We start from the raw sequence: 16,592 nt of genomic DNA, 5'->3' as shown, positions 1-16,592 counted from the left end.
ATGTTTCAATTCAGAACGCAGTTTAATATTCCCCAAACAAACTAATGACGCAAAATCCAGCAATAGGGAACCAGTGATAAACCCAAAGACAGGCAATTCCCATGGGAATCTGACTATGCAAAGTGAACTTGATGTCTTCATGTGCCCTGACCTTAACCAGGGACCCCAAAAGTGGGGGTGATAGGTAGAGCCAATGTTTCAGAACTGCACCGAGCAGAACCCAGAATGGATTCACACCCCCCTGGAATGTACTGATGTCTGCGGCATTCACTGACTCAATCCCAGCTGGAGTACACCATATTATGGGCACCATGAATGATGATGATCCGAAAGTCTAAAGACTAACACATGCGAGTTTAATGAAACGCACTCTCTCCGCACACTCTAATTCTGCACAGAGAAGCATCATGTGCTTTAGCACATGTTCAGTTAATTCCTCTAATTTGAAGAAAAAGGTCAGAGAGGGCTTCCATGGCCAGATTTAGAATGTTTTCTTCTGGAATCAAAAGGAATTTGCCTCCTCCTCTCCACCAACTCTTGCCTTTGAGGGGAAATAGCTTCACAGAGGAGAGTTTAGACTTTGAACCCAAAACACGAACTCCAGGAGAAAACATTTTCGAAAGTCAGCCAACGTACTGGTAGAAACTGCTCCATCCCAACTTCGGGCAGCATTTTGATAATCTGATGACTTTCATAAGCCTAACCCTTCCCTAAAGGTTGTTCTCTTGTTAATTCACCTGCCTGATTACTTCCCGCCCATCCACCCCCAGCCCCAAACCTATAGGAATATACCCTAAGCTAAGGGGAAAACCCACCTAATAATGTATCTCTCACAGAATAATAATGGAGCCACACAAAGAAATCATAAATGCTGGAGTTGGCGATCTGTGGCTGGGTCCCGTTGGGCCCCAGGAGGCTGAGCCAGTGTTGTGTGGTGATCACATAGTCAGGGTGTGTGGTGTTCTTTGCGAGGTCTAAGGCGTCCAAGAACTGCTCTCTCTCCTGAAGAGTCAAGGAATGGATATTCTTCCGAACAACCAGGGGTTTCCTTTCATTGCAATCATGGCCGGTCCAGCCAAACCTGCAGAATCCACAGTGGTACCCATAAAAATGTCCTGGTTTATATTCAAAAGAAAAAAAGAAAAAGGAGAGACAGAAGAGGAAGTCAGTTTATGTAACATGGAAGAAATTTCTGAATCTGAACACTGGGATAGTGAGGAGAAACTGAAGGTGTTTACAAGAAGGCAAGGAAAACCGATTTCCTTCCCTTATTCTCCTCTTGAAATGTTGCTATCTCTAAGTGAACCGAGTGCTAGAGAGTTTTGTAGAAATAGCCCCCGCAGGGGCGCCTGGGTGGCTCAGTCAGTTAAGCCTCTGACTCTTGGTTTCGTCTCAGGTCATGATCTCACGGTTCGTGAGTTCAAGCCCCAAGTGGGGCTCTGTGCCCTGACATCGTGGAGCCTGCTTGGGATTCTGTCTCTTCCTCTCCCCGTCTCACATGTGTGCTCGTGCACTCTCTCTCTCTCTCTCTCTCTCTCTCTCTCTCTCTCAAAACAAACAAACAAAAAGAAATACTCCCAGCAAAGAAACAATATGAAAGGCATCACATGCTGTTACAGGTGGACTGTGTCCCTTCAAAATCCATAAGTTGAAGTCCTCACCCCCAGTTCCTCAGTGATGACTGTATTTGGAGCTAGAGTCTCCAAAGAGGTAATTAAGTTAAAATGAGGTCATTAGGTGGCCCCTATTCCAACACGACTAGTGTCCTTGTAAGAAGAGGAAATTCAGACGGCAATAGGTACAGAGAGACCATATGAAGACACAGGGAAAAGACAGCTGCGTACAAAACAGGAGAGAGACCTCAGAAGAATCTAACCCTGACAACGCCTGGGACTTTGGGCCTCCAGACAGAGGGACGGAGAGTTTCTGTTTGCCACCCAGTCCGTGGCACTCTGTTACTGCAGTCCTAACAAACTAATACACATGTGCCACCTTCCAAGCTCTCCTTCCCCTCATGCAGGCATCCCCCAACCCCGTGTCCCCCCCACGCCCCCACCCCCAGGCTGCACAGCCATCTCGGACATGCACACTACTGAACCCCGCCTTACACGTGCATGCTGCTGACTCCCGCTATCCTATGGCACACACAGATGGGCCGACCCAGAGTGGTTCACTGATTTAGAGAAGGAAGGGAATATACACCAAGCTCAGGGCAGAACCCAAATAAATAAGCTGGTTGCCAGGAATTCAGGTGAAATCTAACATTAACAAAGCTGGTTTATTTCACAAAGGAGACAGAGTTAAGACAAAATCAATGGAGGCTGGCAGGTCATAAAGGTGAATTAGCTGCCATGATATCGAGAAGTGCAAATCACTGCAGGGCTCCCCATCTGTGGCACAAATGTCTCTGCTTTATCAACCCAGGGAATGAGTACTAGTCCTATGAGCTAAAGAGTTTTCTGATCAGCATCTACAGTTGAAATTATTTCAGCTTGTTCTTGACCTTGCCCTTTTTAGCCTCGATTATTGCCTTTGGTATGACCAACACCTCATTCCCTAGGTGGTGGTAAATTAGAGGGTGAATGTTGTAATATTTCTGGAGCAAAATGTTGAAGCAAAAGGGGATCATAATGCTTATCTCCCAGGGCATTAGAGGGGTTAGATAAAGCATTAATGTGGGAGACCAACTCTGCTCCCCTGTCCCTCCTCCCCCTCCTCTTTCCCCTACTCCTCCTCTCCTCCTATTCCCCGTCCTCCCAGACCTTTTTACTTGCTTCCCATCCTACCTGCAGCACTTTTCCCTCATCCTCTCTTTAAATTCCTCTTTGCCTGATTATCTACTACTGTTTTCAGCCTCACAGCAGGTGGTCTACGAGGTCATCCTTGACTCTACACGTCAAGGTCAGATGTTTCTGCACTCAGCAACCCTGGTACCACATATTCCCCTTTCATTGCATTTATCACAATTATTGACTTGCTTCAGAGACAGGCAGCTAGAAGGCAGTTATCCTGCTGTCTAAGCCTGTGGTTGGCCTTGTACAAAATGACTGTTGAATAAATAAGAAAAATATAAAGCCAAATTATCACAATGTACACTTTAAAAATCATACACTTTTGGGCACCTGGGTGGCTCAGTCAGTTGAGCGTCCAACTCTTGATTTCAGCTCAGGTCATGATCCCAGGGTTGTGGGTTGAGCCCTCTGTTGGGCTCCACGCTCAGTGTGGAGCCTGGTTAAGATTCTCCCCCACTCCTCTATCTCTTTCTTTCTCTCTCTCTGCCCCTCTCCCCAGCTCATGCTCTTTTTCTCTCAATAAAATAAAATAAAACAAAATAAAATAAAATATGATAAAATAAAACAAAATGAAATGAAATAAAAATTGTACACTTTTATTTGTAGTCATATCTCAATAAAGCTGAATTTCTTTTGAAAAATAATTAAAAACAAAAGCATATGAAGCATGTAGTAAATAATCCAATACAAGTAAAATTTCTTCTTCCTCTTTCTCCCTATCCTTCTGGATTAAAAGGAAAAGCAGGTCCGGTAAATCATTTGGATGAACTATAAATACCAAAACAGAGGTAAGTAAAAAATATTATGACCATAGTAGAGACAGGATTATTTGAATTTCTAAAGAAAAAGAAAAATTTACAATAGCATGAAACAAAATGATTAGCACTTGCGCTGCATAAAAAAAAAATGCACAGGCCTCCTTTTCTATTAACCCAATGGATTTTTTTTAATGTTTACTTATTTTTGAGAGACAGAGAGTGCAAGTGGGGGAAGGGCAGAGAGAGACGGAGACAGGATCCAAAGCAGGCTCTGTGACCTGAGCCGAAGTCTGACAGTTAACCACTGAGCCACCCAGGTGCCCCTACACAATGCATTTTTTGATGGTTAAAGAAAATGTTGTTAAAAATATTATAAGTAGGAAGAATTTCTTAAGGTAATTTATTTGGGTTCTATGCTCCTTGTAACATACAAAATATCCTGTCTATACTCGCATAGTTCAGTTATCTGTATGTTTTAATACTGTATGAGAACATAAATAAAAAATACTAAAAAGAAAAAATCCTACTAGTCCCAAGACCAAAACATGTTTTTGAATGGTTTCAATTAAATTTACAAGTTAAATTTACATTGTCAAGTGAAGTTAAAGTTTACACGGATTACTAGCGTGAAGCTCTTAAATACAAATTACTTATAAATATTTATTGAGCCACTAGTATAGTCCCAGATGCTAAACAACATATTCCAGGGTTATTTTCCCCTAGGGTACCTACTAAAATTGTAGATCTGTTTCAAAACACCTTTGATTAAAATGTATCACTTTCTCTGGCAACACTCACAGGATTAGAGTATCTTTTGAGGAGTGAATGAAAAAACTGCGTCCAAAAAATACCAAATACCCAACTTTCCAGCTGTTTCCCTACAGGCAGATGATTGGAGATGAATATATAGTCACAGCTTTACAATAGGAGAGTGAGTCCCTCCTTCAAAATGCTAAGGAGTAACACACCTAAATTTTCTAATAATTCAAGGCATTTCTACATTTCAATGCGTAAAACTTGTCTTTGAGTTTTATTGAAATTGAGTAATTCATAACTTATGCCATGAGTTGTAATATTCCTGCACTTCCCTTACCACAATTATTTTTGGTTGCTAGAAACAAAATTATCAATAGCTAATTATCTCCCCCATTTTTCATTCAACAGATAATTTATTAACACCTACTCCCTAAAGGGCAGGCAGAACTCAGCATGCCTCTCTCTGTGCTCCCAACTTGGTATGTTCAGAGAAGTTGCCATGCTTTGTAACTTCGGACTCAGCTTCTCCAGACCTGTCATATTGGGATAAGAGCTCTACTTCATAGAGTTCTTATGGGAAACAAGCGTGTTAATATATCGAGCACTTAGAACAGTGCCTGCTACAGAGTAAGTTCTATATTAAGTGTCATTATTAGTAGATGCCACTTAACAAGCAGTATTGGAACTCTTTGTCTTCATGTCTGTCTTCTCCATCCGCTACACTACGGACACCTTCAAAATCATGTTGGGTTTTTTCCCTCTTTGGACCTGAAGGGTCTAGCATAACTGGTGCTAAATAAACATCAGTTGGGCGGGTAATGAATGAATCAATGAGTAATTGCATAAAAAGCATTAGGCACTAGGAGATACAAATGCAAATATGCTACAATGCCACCATTCAGGAGATGAAGGACATTGGGGGGATGGGCTAAATGGGTGGGGGGTATTAAGGAGGGCACTTGGGATGAGCACTGGGTATCGTACGTAAGTGATGAATCACTGGTCGGACTCCTGAAACCAATACCACGCTGTATGTTAACTAATTTGAATTTAAACAAAAACTTGGAATAAGTAAATAATAAAACAGAGGGGGGAAAAAAGCGGAAGGACGTGCGCGCAGTGAAACACCAACGCAAGTCTAACTACAGGAAAAGTGAAAACGGAGGAACAACCCAAACACCACAGAACACAAAAGACAAAATGATGAATTCTGGCTCAGGAGACCAGAGCTGTTGCACAATTATGTTGAGCAAAGACGTTTCTTATTACAAAGCTATACTTGCCTCTGAAAAGCAACACAGAGGTCCTAATTTTCCCAATAAGAAAGAATTGGGGTGGGGGTGAGGGGGGAGATGGGTGAAGGGGATTAAGAAGTACAGACTTCAAGTTACAAAATAAGTAAGTCATGGGGATGTCATGTACAGCATGAGGAATATAGTCAACATTATTGTATTAACTTTCATTTTGTAGTCTATGCAACTGTAGGATCACTATGTTGTACACCTAAAGCTAATATATTATATATCAACTGTACCCCAATAAGTAAAAAAAGAAAGCATCTGTCTGCATCTGAGCTCACCTATAACCCAGAAATGTATTCAGTAAAAAAATTCCTTTTCCAGCATATCTCCCAAAGCTCTGCAGTCAGACCCCTTTGATGTTTTGAGCTTCTAAACCTGGTCTAAAGAATTCGTTAAAATGCTGACGACAACTGAAAAATGAAACAACAGGAGAGCCCAGCACACAAAATATTTATGTTTCTAATTTAGATTCCCTAGTGGTTTCTTACATCAATTTAACCTGAGTTCATTTTTTCCCCTAATCTACCAATAGCAGCAGCAAAAAATATAAGAAGATGGGCCTTTTAGAAAAGATTGCATTATCTTACTGGAAAATGGAGAGGGGGAAAAAAATGAAAGGGTCCCTTGATACCAATCTATCTACCATTGAATACGTCCTTGGGCAAAAATTAAATTTAAAAAGACAAAGTCCTAGACCTACTTAGGACCGGGATAAAAATGGAGAGTTAGAAAAACCAAGCCATGCACGTTCCTACATGAACTGTATCAGCTCAACCTCAGAAAGCCATTAGACTAAATAAGCTTAAAGACCACCGATTAGTGAATTTACAAGGAGCTCTAAATAGCCTATTCCTTTTAATTAGAGATTCTATTATTTTAATAACAATACTTTATGCTCACATACAGCCTTTCATCTACAGAGCTCAAAAAGGTTTTACAAGTGTGGTTTCATCATTATCCCCATTTTAGAGATTGGAAAATGGAGGTACTTAGTCTCGTGTACAAACAAGAAGCTCTCAGACAACAGTTCAAAATCTATTCGCTGTGCATGTTTTCCAAAAGTCCAAACACACGGCTGCAATTGGTATGTTCTAAGACTCGTAAGGTGAAAAGCTAGCGCCATCTTCTCCTGAAATTCAGCTCTTCCTCACCACTCAATTTGGCAATTTTTTGGTTTCCATGTATCCCTACGGAGAATAGAGAAGTTCTCTCCAGAGAACTCGAACACATAATTTAGGGTTTTTTTTCCCCCTTCAGAGTTTGTTTTTATTTCTCTTTCCTAGGTTAATATCATTTACCAACTACGAGGTCGTGAAGACTATGGGGTATTTTTTAGTTTTTAATTTTATTTTAGGGGGGTAAGAATATTTAACATGAAATCTACACCCTTTACCGCATTTTTAAGTGTCCAGTACATTATTGTTGACCCTTGGTAAATGTGGTACAGTAGCTTGTTCATCTTGCGCAACTGAAACTTTGTGTCCGTTGACTAGTAACTCTCTGTTTCTCACTCCCCGGGCCCCTGGTAACTAGCATTCCACTCTTTGATTCTGTGAATTTGAGTATTTTAGATACCTCACAAAAGTCGAATAGTAGCCCATTTGTATTTCTGTGACTGCTTCATTTCCTTAGTATAATGCCCCCTAGGTTCATCAATGCTATCACGTATTGTGTGATTTCCTTCTTTTTTAAGACGGAATAGTATTCAGTTGGACGTATGTACCACTTGGCTAAAATGCAGAGAAATTGGAATCCTTGAACACTATTGGTGGGGATGCAAAATGGTGCAGCCACTGTGGAAAAAGCAATATGGAGCTTCCTAAAAAATTAAAAACAGAACTACTATACGATCCAGTAATTCCACTTCTGGGTATTTATCCAAAAGAATGAAAATCAGGATCTTGTAGAGATACTAGCATCCCCATGTCTATTACACCACTGCTTTCAAGAGCCAAGATGTGGAAAAAATCTAAATGTCCATTGACAGGTAAACGATGCATCTAATTTTCCATCGCATTAACAAAGTTCAGGGTCATCAATAGTCCGCTTTCCATAGTTAAACTACGTCTCTTTTTTTAATAACCTTTGAGTGACCTAGAAGAATCCCAGGATCCCTATTTACAAAAAGCTATGAGGATACCAGAGAGGAGGGCTTTTGGGTGTTCAAGGTCAGGTTTAGATTCTGAAGACTGCCTCCCAAACCACAAAAACTTCCCTTGGAAGACAAGCAACTCACTCTGGGGGGAGAATAAGCTGAATGAAGGTCATGTGGCTAGCTTTGGGACTCATGACACATCACAAAATGGTGATTACTGTTTATACGAAATTGGTTTCCAGCTCAGCCACTAGGACTTGGCCTGGCCAACATAAGTGGAGCCATCCAACGTTCATATGGAAAGAGCTATGGTCCTCAATGAGTCTACACAGATCAAATCATGGAGGAGGAAACAAAGACCATACACACTGAGAAAACTGCTTCCTTGAACTGGTCTACAGACATGTGATGTCCTTATTGTCTGGACTTATAGGCCAAACCCTGTTTCTGACCTACTGCCTCTCAGGCATATGTTCATCCTCCTCAGAGCAGGAGATCTCTTTTTATGTTAGGAAGCAGGTCACTGTTACCCGAATTTCCTGTCACTTCCAGAGAACTAGTTATAGGCATTTCTTCTGGAAAGGGAAATTAAAATTACCCCTTCTATTCTGCCATTCTCTGTCCTTTCCATCCCCCTAAAAAAACAAAAAACAATACACAAAACAAATCAAAACAAAACACTTGCTAGCCAGGTCAAAAATATAAAGTAGATGATGATAAGAAGAAGTAAGAGTTATATGTGATTGCCTAATATCTTCTGCTCCCAGATTCTATAAATGGGGATGCCCAACCATTGTAAGCCGTGCCACTCTATCATTGGTTGGCCTAGAAATAAGTATTCTAGAAGAATTTTTGAGTCATAGACAAAGAAGTTAGTATGTAGTGTGGTTTCAATCACACAGGTAATATGAAACCTACTGCTTCTCAGACAAAGGCCATGAGAATCCGTGAAATAATGTCTATAGAAGCAAATGCTCAATTAGCTTAGAAAAAAAATGGATAGTATATGTTCAATATGCTATTTAAAACTTTTGTCACAATGAATACCAGAGGCAAACCTAACGGTTGCTTTGAATCACAGAATTAGCAAGATGGCTACAAAATGATGTATACAGCCAGAATTTTTTACAAGTTAGAAAAACTAACATCATTCCTACATTGACATCACAGTCCTTTGTACATTTCCTGAGTTTATGTTTTTATGCTCCTGCATAGCTCAATTATCTGTATTTCCTATGTGCCAGCATCATATGAGAACATGAGTGAAAAATAATAATAAAAAGGAAAGCTTCCTATGCAGCTGGATGCTGTAGAACAGTGGCCAAGGGCTTTGCTAAAGTTACCACTTGTGTTTTCTGTGTTTCAAATGCCCTGCCAGCCTTTGAGTGTTTATCACCGCTGTGCATGGCTGCTGAACACAGAGAGGCACTACTGAAAAGGATTTGGGAAGGCTCAGAAGAGCCGGAGGAATAAGAAATGCCCAGAGATTTCAAAGAATTGAGTCCAAAGAGAGACCAAGGTCTGAAAGAGGGACACGGGGCAAATCTTGAAATGCCCACATCCAACCCAGACAACAGCAGAAAAAGCCATTGTTATTTTATGACTCTCCTTCCCCAGCTCACTGAAGCTCGGTCCCACCACATCCCTCCAACTTTGCCCAAGTGACAACCCAAGCATAACCTTAGCTAGCAAGATGTACTCTGCTTGAGCCCCGTTCAAAACATGAGAAACACTGAGACCAGGACTGCAGAACACCTGCATTTGACTCCTGTCTTCTAGATGCCAAGGTTACCCACCCCCTCTTCTACAAGCGCAAACCCATTTCAGAAGGAGAGGCCACCAAACCAATCTTGAAAGGACTTGCTCTGAGGTTCAAAGCTGACTCTGGAGCTCGTTAGCTTCCCCTTCCAACAGACAAGCCAATGGCATGTTGGCATGAGTTCACATAACCAGGCTTGGCCCATGGAATATTCATTTGGTTTCTATAACTAGATGTCCTAGAGGGTGTGAAAAATATAACCAAGACATCAGTCTTACCCAGTTCGTTGCCTATGAAAAACAAACTTGGCTGGCCATTTAAAGCCTGGTCTAACACTTCCAAGAGCCTCTTCTCTTTCTGAGAAGGGGCTCCCTTCCCACCTGGGGTCCCCTGACCCGGCTCAGAGCATGCCCGCGTCTTGTCCCCTGCCTCACCTCTGCATCTGCAGGTCCGGTGGAAGAACTTCCTTGGCCACCATTCTCGGTCATCCTGGTTCCGTAGGATGTAAGGACCACTCCAGGGCCTGGTGTCAGCTTGCACCTCCACGCACTGGCCCCGGCCCTCCAGATAGCCACAGATGTTGTCCGGGTCCTCACCCAGTGGCGGGCAGCACTCCTTGCTCACCAGGTTGTTCACGGTCATGCAGACCCTGGGGAACTGTGCCCAGGCTCCAGGCAGGATTCCACAGCCCAGGCAACTGAGCAAAAGCCCCCACCCAAGGGGGCTCATGGCTTTATCAGCAGAAGAACCCTCTCTTGCTTTCCACTCCCTGATTCTACTCTGCCTTTCTCCTTGTCTTCCACTCTTAAGCTCTTGAGCATTCATTCCGTTGATTTTTGGTTTTGAGGGTGAGGGAGTTGATATTGTTTTGCTTGGCGTTCTAGTGCTCTCCTCCTTAAAAAATACCTACAAAAATCGCAGAGCCCACGTGTGTACACGTGTGTACGTGCACACGCACAGACTATTTTATATGATCCAAACGGCTAAAACAAATTTAAAGCCATTAGGAGCACCTCTAACAGCCAGATTTAATGAGGGTAGCGCTTCTCACCATCTTTCCCCCGTTAAATCAGGCTTTGTCTAATTGAGTTAATTTACAGGGTACTGCAGTCATCCTACTTATTATACTGGTATTTCTAAACCCCCTCCTTTCCTCTTTAGCCCATAACTTTAATTGCCTTGAACTCAGTTCAAAAGCCAAACACCGTGCTGCCTTTATTCTATCTGGCTTGCCAAACCACGGGGCCTTGTGAGGTTTGTTGTAAGGGCTGGGAGAAGCCATCATTAGGGGGATTAGTATTAGAGAAACCCTCATTGTTAGCACATGACCCAAAGTGCATAATGAAGTCCATACAGTTGCTGGCTTTGTCTCAAAAGGGCAAAACCATCTTCATTATCTGGGCTCATGTGCCCCGGCCAAACTTGTGACCTCAGACTTCCGGGGAGTCAGTAGATGCAGTGAGTTCCTCGTTGTTGTTAAAAGGCCTTTACAGACAAGCGCGCATAGCTAACTACAATTCACTCCTGACTACTCGCTGACGTGCTGGAAAGACCACTACAGGAGGTCACACAACTTCAGAAATAAAGAAACATTTATTTAGGGCTGACGTACAAGGAATTGCTTTGTTCCACAATTAAGGGCCCTCTTCCCTCCAAATAAGAATGTACTATTCTCCTATTCAGCACATCGAGGCAGCAGATTTTGAAAAATTACACAAAGTAGCATGCCACCAGAAATTCAAAATTATAATGATCTGATTGTAAGGAAGGCAGTGGAACAATTTGGAGCCAGGGGTGGCAAGGGGCAGCTTTTGATTTATCTTAAAGTTAAGCATTGTCAAACTTCCACCTAGAACACAATGCCTCCCCCGTGCTCCTGAGGGCAACAAGGGGAGCATCCTGTCAATAATGATGGCTACTGTTAGAGCCTCTGTTTACCCCTTCGTGGTGGAAACAGGACTGACTTACTGCCCTAAGAGTCTGTGTAGACAGCCAATGTGACACTGCTTCAGACAGTTTCTAAGAATACTTTATATTTGGGCATAAAGATACAGAACGTTCCGAAGAAAATTCCTAAGGTTAAATTTTTTTTTTTTTTTTAGGAGAGAGCACAGGAGAGGGGCAGGGAGCGAGCAAGCAAGAAAGAGAGAGAGAGAGAGAGAGAGAGAGAGAGAGAGAGAATCTTAAGCAGGCTCCACACTCAGTGCAGAGTCAGACACAGGGCTCAATCCTACAACCCTGGGATCATGACCTGGGCTGAAATCAAGAGTCAGACGCATAACCAATTAAGCCACCCTGGGGCCCCTAAAACAATTTTTGTATAGATGTTCCTCCCCTGTGTATTTCTGTGTCGTGCCCTTGACATTGTGACTAAGTAGCAGTTCTCATCTCTAACTACGCACCAATGCCAGCCAACCACCCGAGCCCATGGAAGCAGAATGTCTGAGGGTGTGGCCAGGGCAGTATTTGCTATATGTTCTGTAAGCCGTATTAATGTGCAGCCACAGTAGAAAACCGCAGGGTTAGAATAAAGCACAGTTCCTGAAGAAATGTTGGAACTGAGTCAGCTGAGAGACTCCATGTGTGTTAGTTTCCTGGGGCTGCCTTACCACAAACATAGTGGCTTAAAATAACAGATTTATTCTCTCATAATTCTGAGGGCAGAAGTCCAAAATCAATGTGTTGATGAAGCTGTATTCTTTGAAGACTCCGGAGGAGAATCTTTCTTGCCTCTTCCAACTTTTGGCAGTTGCCTCCATTCTTGTTTCCCTGGTTCGAAGCAGCGTCACCCCAACCTCTGCCATTGTCACGTGGCCCCTCTTCTTCTCTCTGCCTCTCGTCTGTGTGTCTCCTGTAAGGACACTTGTCATTGGATTTAGAGCCCACCTGGATAATCCAGGATGGTCTCATCTTGACATTCTTAATTACATCAGTAAAGACCCTCTTACCAAATAAGGTCACATTCACAGGTTCTGAGATATGGACATAACTTCTTGGAGGCCACTCTTCAACCCTCTATGTCATGAATATGAAACTTGAATAACATAAGAATTGCAATATCTCAGAGTTGGGAGGGTGTTGTTGAACTCATTTATTCATTCCATGTGTACCTGCTGACCCACTTCATGTCAGCATTGTGCCACTTTGAGATTCCGTTCTGTGTTTTGTGATGTCTTGGCTCCAAAAATATCAGATTCAAAGTTCTTAGATAATGTCGCTGATGGAATCAACAACTCCCATGTGGGAATGCCCCCAAGCCTAGGCCCTTGGCTCTCTTTTCTTTCATAACAATGTTTGTTAGGTAATTCACCTAGTCTGTGGCTTTAAATGCAGGCTATCATGACTCCCCAAAATTACAACTCTGGCCCTGACCTCAACTGGGAGCCCCAGGCTCATATAACTAACTTCCTACTTAGCCTCTCACTCGGAGATCTAGACATTTCTCACTTAACGTTTCAAAGTAAACTTTTGCTCTCTCCACCCAATTTTCTTCCCCGTTAGTCCTCCTCACCTTAGTCAAGAGCACCACCACCATCTCATTAGTGGTTCTGGATTCTTAGAGTAAAATCCAAGGTCATCATAAGGATTTTACTCCAAGGTCCTTTCCATGCACTAATCAAAGTGTGGGCCATGTATCCACAAACATGTGTTCCTGGTCTGCATCAAAATAAATATAATAAGGAGAGAAATTGAGAGCCAGCATTTAGAAACTATCATGGCAATTTGGCATTGGCACAACGTTCAAGCACGTGATCAGTGGACTCATCTCATTGAAGAGGAGGTCTAGTTAGGGGGTTGCCAAGCTTGCGTGGACGTGATCTGGTAGCACAGGCTGCAGACTAGTCACGTTGGATTGCATGTTGGCCTGTGGCTGAAAAAATTTTTTAACTATTTTTTAAGTTCTTCACCATGGACAGTTCGAGAAGAACTGGCTTGTAAGGTCCTCCGCGATCTGTGCCTTGCCCACCTCTCTCTCCCTCTTGTTCTGCAATCACAGAACGCAGCAATTACTCTAGTATTCAACCATGTTGCATTCATTTCCACATTGGTCTTTCTTCTGCCACTCCCTCCGCCTTGAATGTTCTTATTCACAATCCTCCTTGTCACCTAGGTTTCAGCTCACACGTTAGGATGTGAGAGAGGACCCTCTCACTCTATTGTGTCCACATCCAGCCACCTACTCTACCTGGCACTGTTTTCCTTCAGAGCACTTAGCACTATCTAAAATGAACTTATTGGTTTACTTGCTGACAGTCTGTCTCTTCTATTCTGGTATAAATTCCAGGGGAGCAAGAAACTTAGCCATGTTGTCTTTCCCCATGCTAAGAACAGTGCTTGGCAAAGAGAAGTTACTTGATAACAGTTGATGAGTAATTATGCTCACTTCAATTTTTTTATGTTCATTAGAAGAGTCTCACCATTATAGTGACTGGCTTTATACAAGTTACATGTTATGACTATATAAATAAATGTAGACTACTAAATACCACTGTCATGTTAAAAGTTCCTTATAAGATTTGCTACACTGCTAAAAATGTCCGATCTAGCACTCCACCACTGGTCCACACCACATCACCAACAACAACAAATTCCCCCCTTACTATTTCTGATGAGATATCCATCACCAGGGTCTGGTTAAACACCTACTAGGAAGGAATCCCTTTAAGAAATAGTTCTTTTTTTATTATTATTAACTTGTTTTATTTTTCATTTTTTTAAATTCACATCCAAATTAGCATATAGTGCAACAATGATTTCAGGAGTAGATTCCTTAATTCCCATTACCCATTTAGCCCATCCCCCCTCCCACAACCTTTCCGGTAACCCTCAGTTTGTTCTCCATATTTATGAGTCTCCTCTGTTTTGTCCCCCTCCCTGTTTTTATATTATTTTTGTTTCCCTTCCCTTATGTTCATCTATTTTGTCTCTTAAAGTCCTCGTATGAGTGAAGTCATATGATTTTTGTCTTTCTCTGACTAATTTCACTTAGCATAATACCCTCCAGTTCCATCCACATAGTTGCAAATGGCAAGATTTCATTCTTTTTGATTGCTGAGTAATACTCCATTGTATAAATATACCACATCTTCTTTATCCATTCATCCATCGATGGACATTTGGGCTCTTTCCATACTTTGGTTACTGTTGATAGTGCTGCTATAAACATGGGGGTGCATGTGTCCCTTCGAAACAGCACACCTGTATCCCTTCGATAAATGCCTAGTAGCGCAATTGCTGGGTCATAGGGTAGTTCTATTTTTAGTTTTTTGAGGAACCTCCATACTGTTTTGCAGAGTGGCTGCACCAGCTTGCATTGCCACCAACAATGCGAAAGAGATCCTCTTTCTCTGCATCCTCGCCAACATCTGTTGAAGAAATAGTTCTAAAGGTTAGGAAATTCTTCCTTTTTAATAACTATTTCATATTTAAAATTTAACACAATTTGAATTTGAATATAAACAGTGAAGATTTCCTTCACCAATGTTTCCATCAAAAGCCCTTGGGAAATAACCCACCCCCCCCAGCTCCCCCAGAATGGGTCCAGTCCATTTTCCATAGAATTTTGTCCCTATCTTCTCTTTTTTCAGACCACATTTCTTCAGTTCCTTCCATTTTTCCTTCATATGACCTAATTTTAAATCCTCCCATTAGCCTGTACTCTTTTTTTCTGGAAAATTCAGTTTGCCATTTGACCTCTTCATGCATGTTTCCCGTAAGTTAAATCAATGTTCCTGATACAATCTGAGTAAAGACGACTAACAAATTAGCTCATGGGGCAGGTGGCGCCTGGGTAGCTCAGTCGGTTAAACATCTGACTATTGATTTTGGCTCAGCTCATGATCTCACAGTTCACGCGTTCAAGCCTCACATTTGGCTCTGCGCTGACAGCATGAAACCTGCTTAGGATTCTTGGTCTCCCTCTCTCTCCGTCCCTTCCCACTTGCTCTCTCACTTTCTCTCTCTCAAAATAAATAAATAAACGTAAAAAAAATAGCTCATGAGCTTTGCTTAGCAGCCATATCGCTCATCAATTTTGTATCTGTTAGCCCAAGCTAAGTCACATGGCAGTTAAGACCTCAAGAATCTCATTGGCTTGTGAAACAACGTCTACCACCCATCAGCTCTAGTTATGCTCCACAATGCCTCCCCTCCCCCCACCCCCACAGGACTCAGGGTAAAGGAGAATCTTTTCCTCACTCCCTTGATACTGTTCATATTCTGACAAAGAAGTCAGTGATGGGCCACTACCTCCCTCATTTCTGCTCACTTTCTATTGGCAAAAGCAAGTCTCGTGGCCAAGACTGCTGCAGTCAAAGACAGGGGTTCTGTAAAGAGAGCCCCTACGGGGAAGGTCTGCAAGCATTTAGTTGCATTTAAAATCAACCTAAATCCCTACACTTCTTTTGCATAGCTTTCATGCAGCTGCTTCAAAGTCAAGTGCCCCCACTCTCCCCATCCCCCCTATTCTTTTCTTATGGACTTGCCTCTGGGGTCTGTATTAGTTTGCTAGGCCTGCCTTAACACAATGGCACGATAAAACAGAAATTTATTTCTCACAGTGCTGGAGCCTGGAGGTCCGAGACCAAGGTGCCACCAGGCTGGTTTCATCTGAAGCCTCTCTCCTTGGCATGCAAATGGCTGTCCTTTCGCTGTCTCGCCTCATGGTCTCTCCTTGTGCACACAGGCCCTGATGTCTCCTTGTGTGTCCAGATCTCCTTTTCTCATGAGGACACACATCAGACTGGGCTGGGACCCTCCCCAACATCTTCATTTTCACTTTACCTCTTTAAGTGCCCCGACTCCTTGTACAGTCACATTCTGCGGTACTGGGGATAGGGTTGCAACATGTTAATTTCGACAGAACACAATTCAGCCCGTAACAGGGTCAAATGCAAGAGTTCACCTTTGTCTCTATTAAACTATATATATACATATGTATATACATATATATATATAGGATATAGAGACAGAAAGAGAGAGAGAGAGATAAAAGATAGATAGATAGATAGATAGATAGATAGATAGATGCACACATACTCCTGTGTCAGTCCAAAGGTAATAAACAGGCAGCCAAGTTGTTGTTTGTGAGCAAACCAGGGGTGAGAGAAGAATCCAAGAATTCCTGAGAAG

At 42.3% G+C, this 16,592-nt stretch overlaps 1 protein-coding gene and 1 long non-coding RNA gene across 3 annotated transcripts in view; one reads left to right on the top strand and one right to left on the bottom strand.

Moving 5' to 3' along the window:
• DCT (dopachrome tautomerase) overlaps positions 1 to 10,669 on the bottom strand; it is a 36,894-nt gene extending 26,225 nt beyond the window's left edge. Inside the window, exons 1-2 of the mRNA XM_060636853.3 lie at positions 9,896 to 10,669; positions 816 to 1,115 (exon numbers count right to left, since the gene is read on the bottom strand). Of these exons, the coding sequence (XP_060492836.2) occupies positions 816 to 1,115; positions 9,896 to 10,286 (691 nt within the window). The 5' untranslated portion in view covers positions 10,287 to 10,669. The remainder of the gene's footprint in view (positions 1 to 815; positions 1,116 to 9,895) is intronic.
• LOC132681922 (uncharacterized) overlaps positions 1 to 16,592 on the top strand; it is a 38,999-nt gene that overhangs the window by 6,761 nt on the left and 15,646 nt on the right. Inside the window, exons 2-3 of one of the 2 annotated variants that reach the window (XR_013549935.1) lie at positions 3,529 to 3,580; positions 4,715 to 4,785. The exons of the other annotated variant lie outside the window; for it this stretch is intronic. This is a non-coding gene — a long non-coding RNA (uncharacterized LOC132681922). The remainder of the gene's footprint in view (positions 1 to 3,528; positions 3,581 to 4,714; positions 4,786 to 16,592) is intronic. 2 annotated transcript variants of the gene reach the window in all.

The sequence above is a fragment of the Panthera onca genome, chromosome A1, assembly GCF_046562875.1.
Source record: "Panthera onca isolate mPanOnc1 chromosome A1, mPanOnc1 haplotype 2, whole genome shotgun sequence".
Lineage (NCBI taxonomy): Eukaryota > Metazoa > Chordata > Mammalia > Carnivora > Felidae > Panthera > Panthera onca.
Note: the sequence above shows the minus strand (reverse complement) of the source record. Positions and strands in the feature narration are given on the sequence as shown.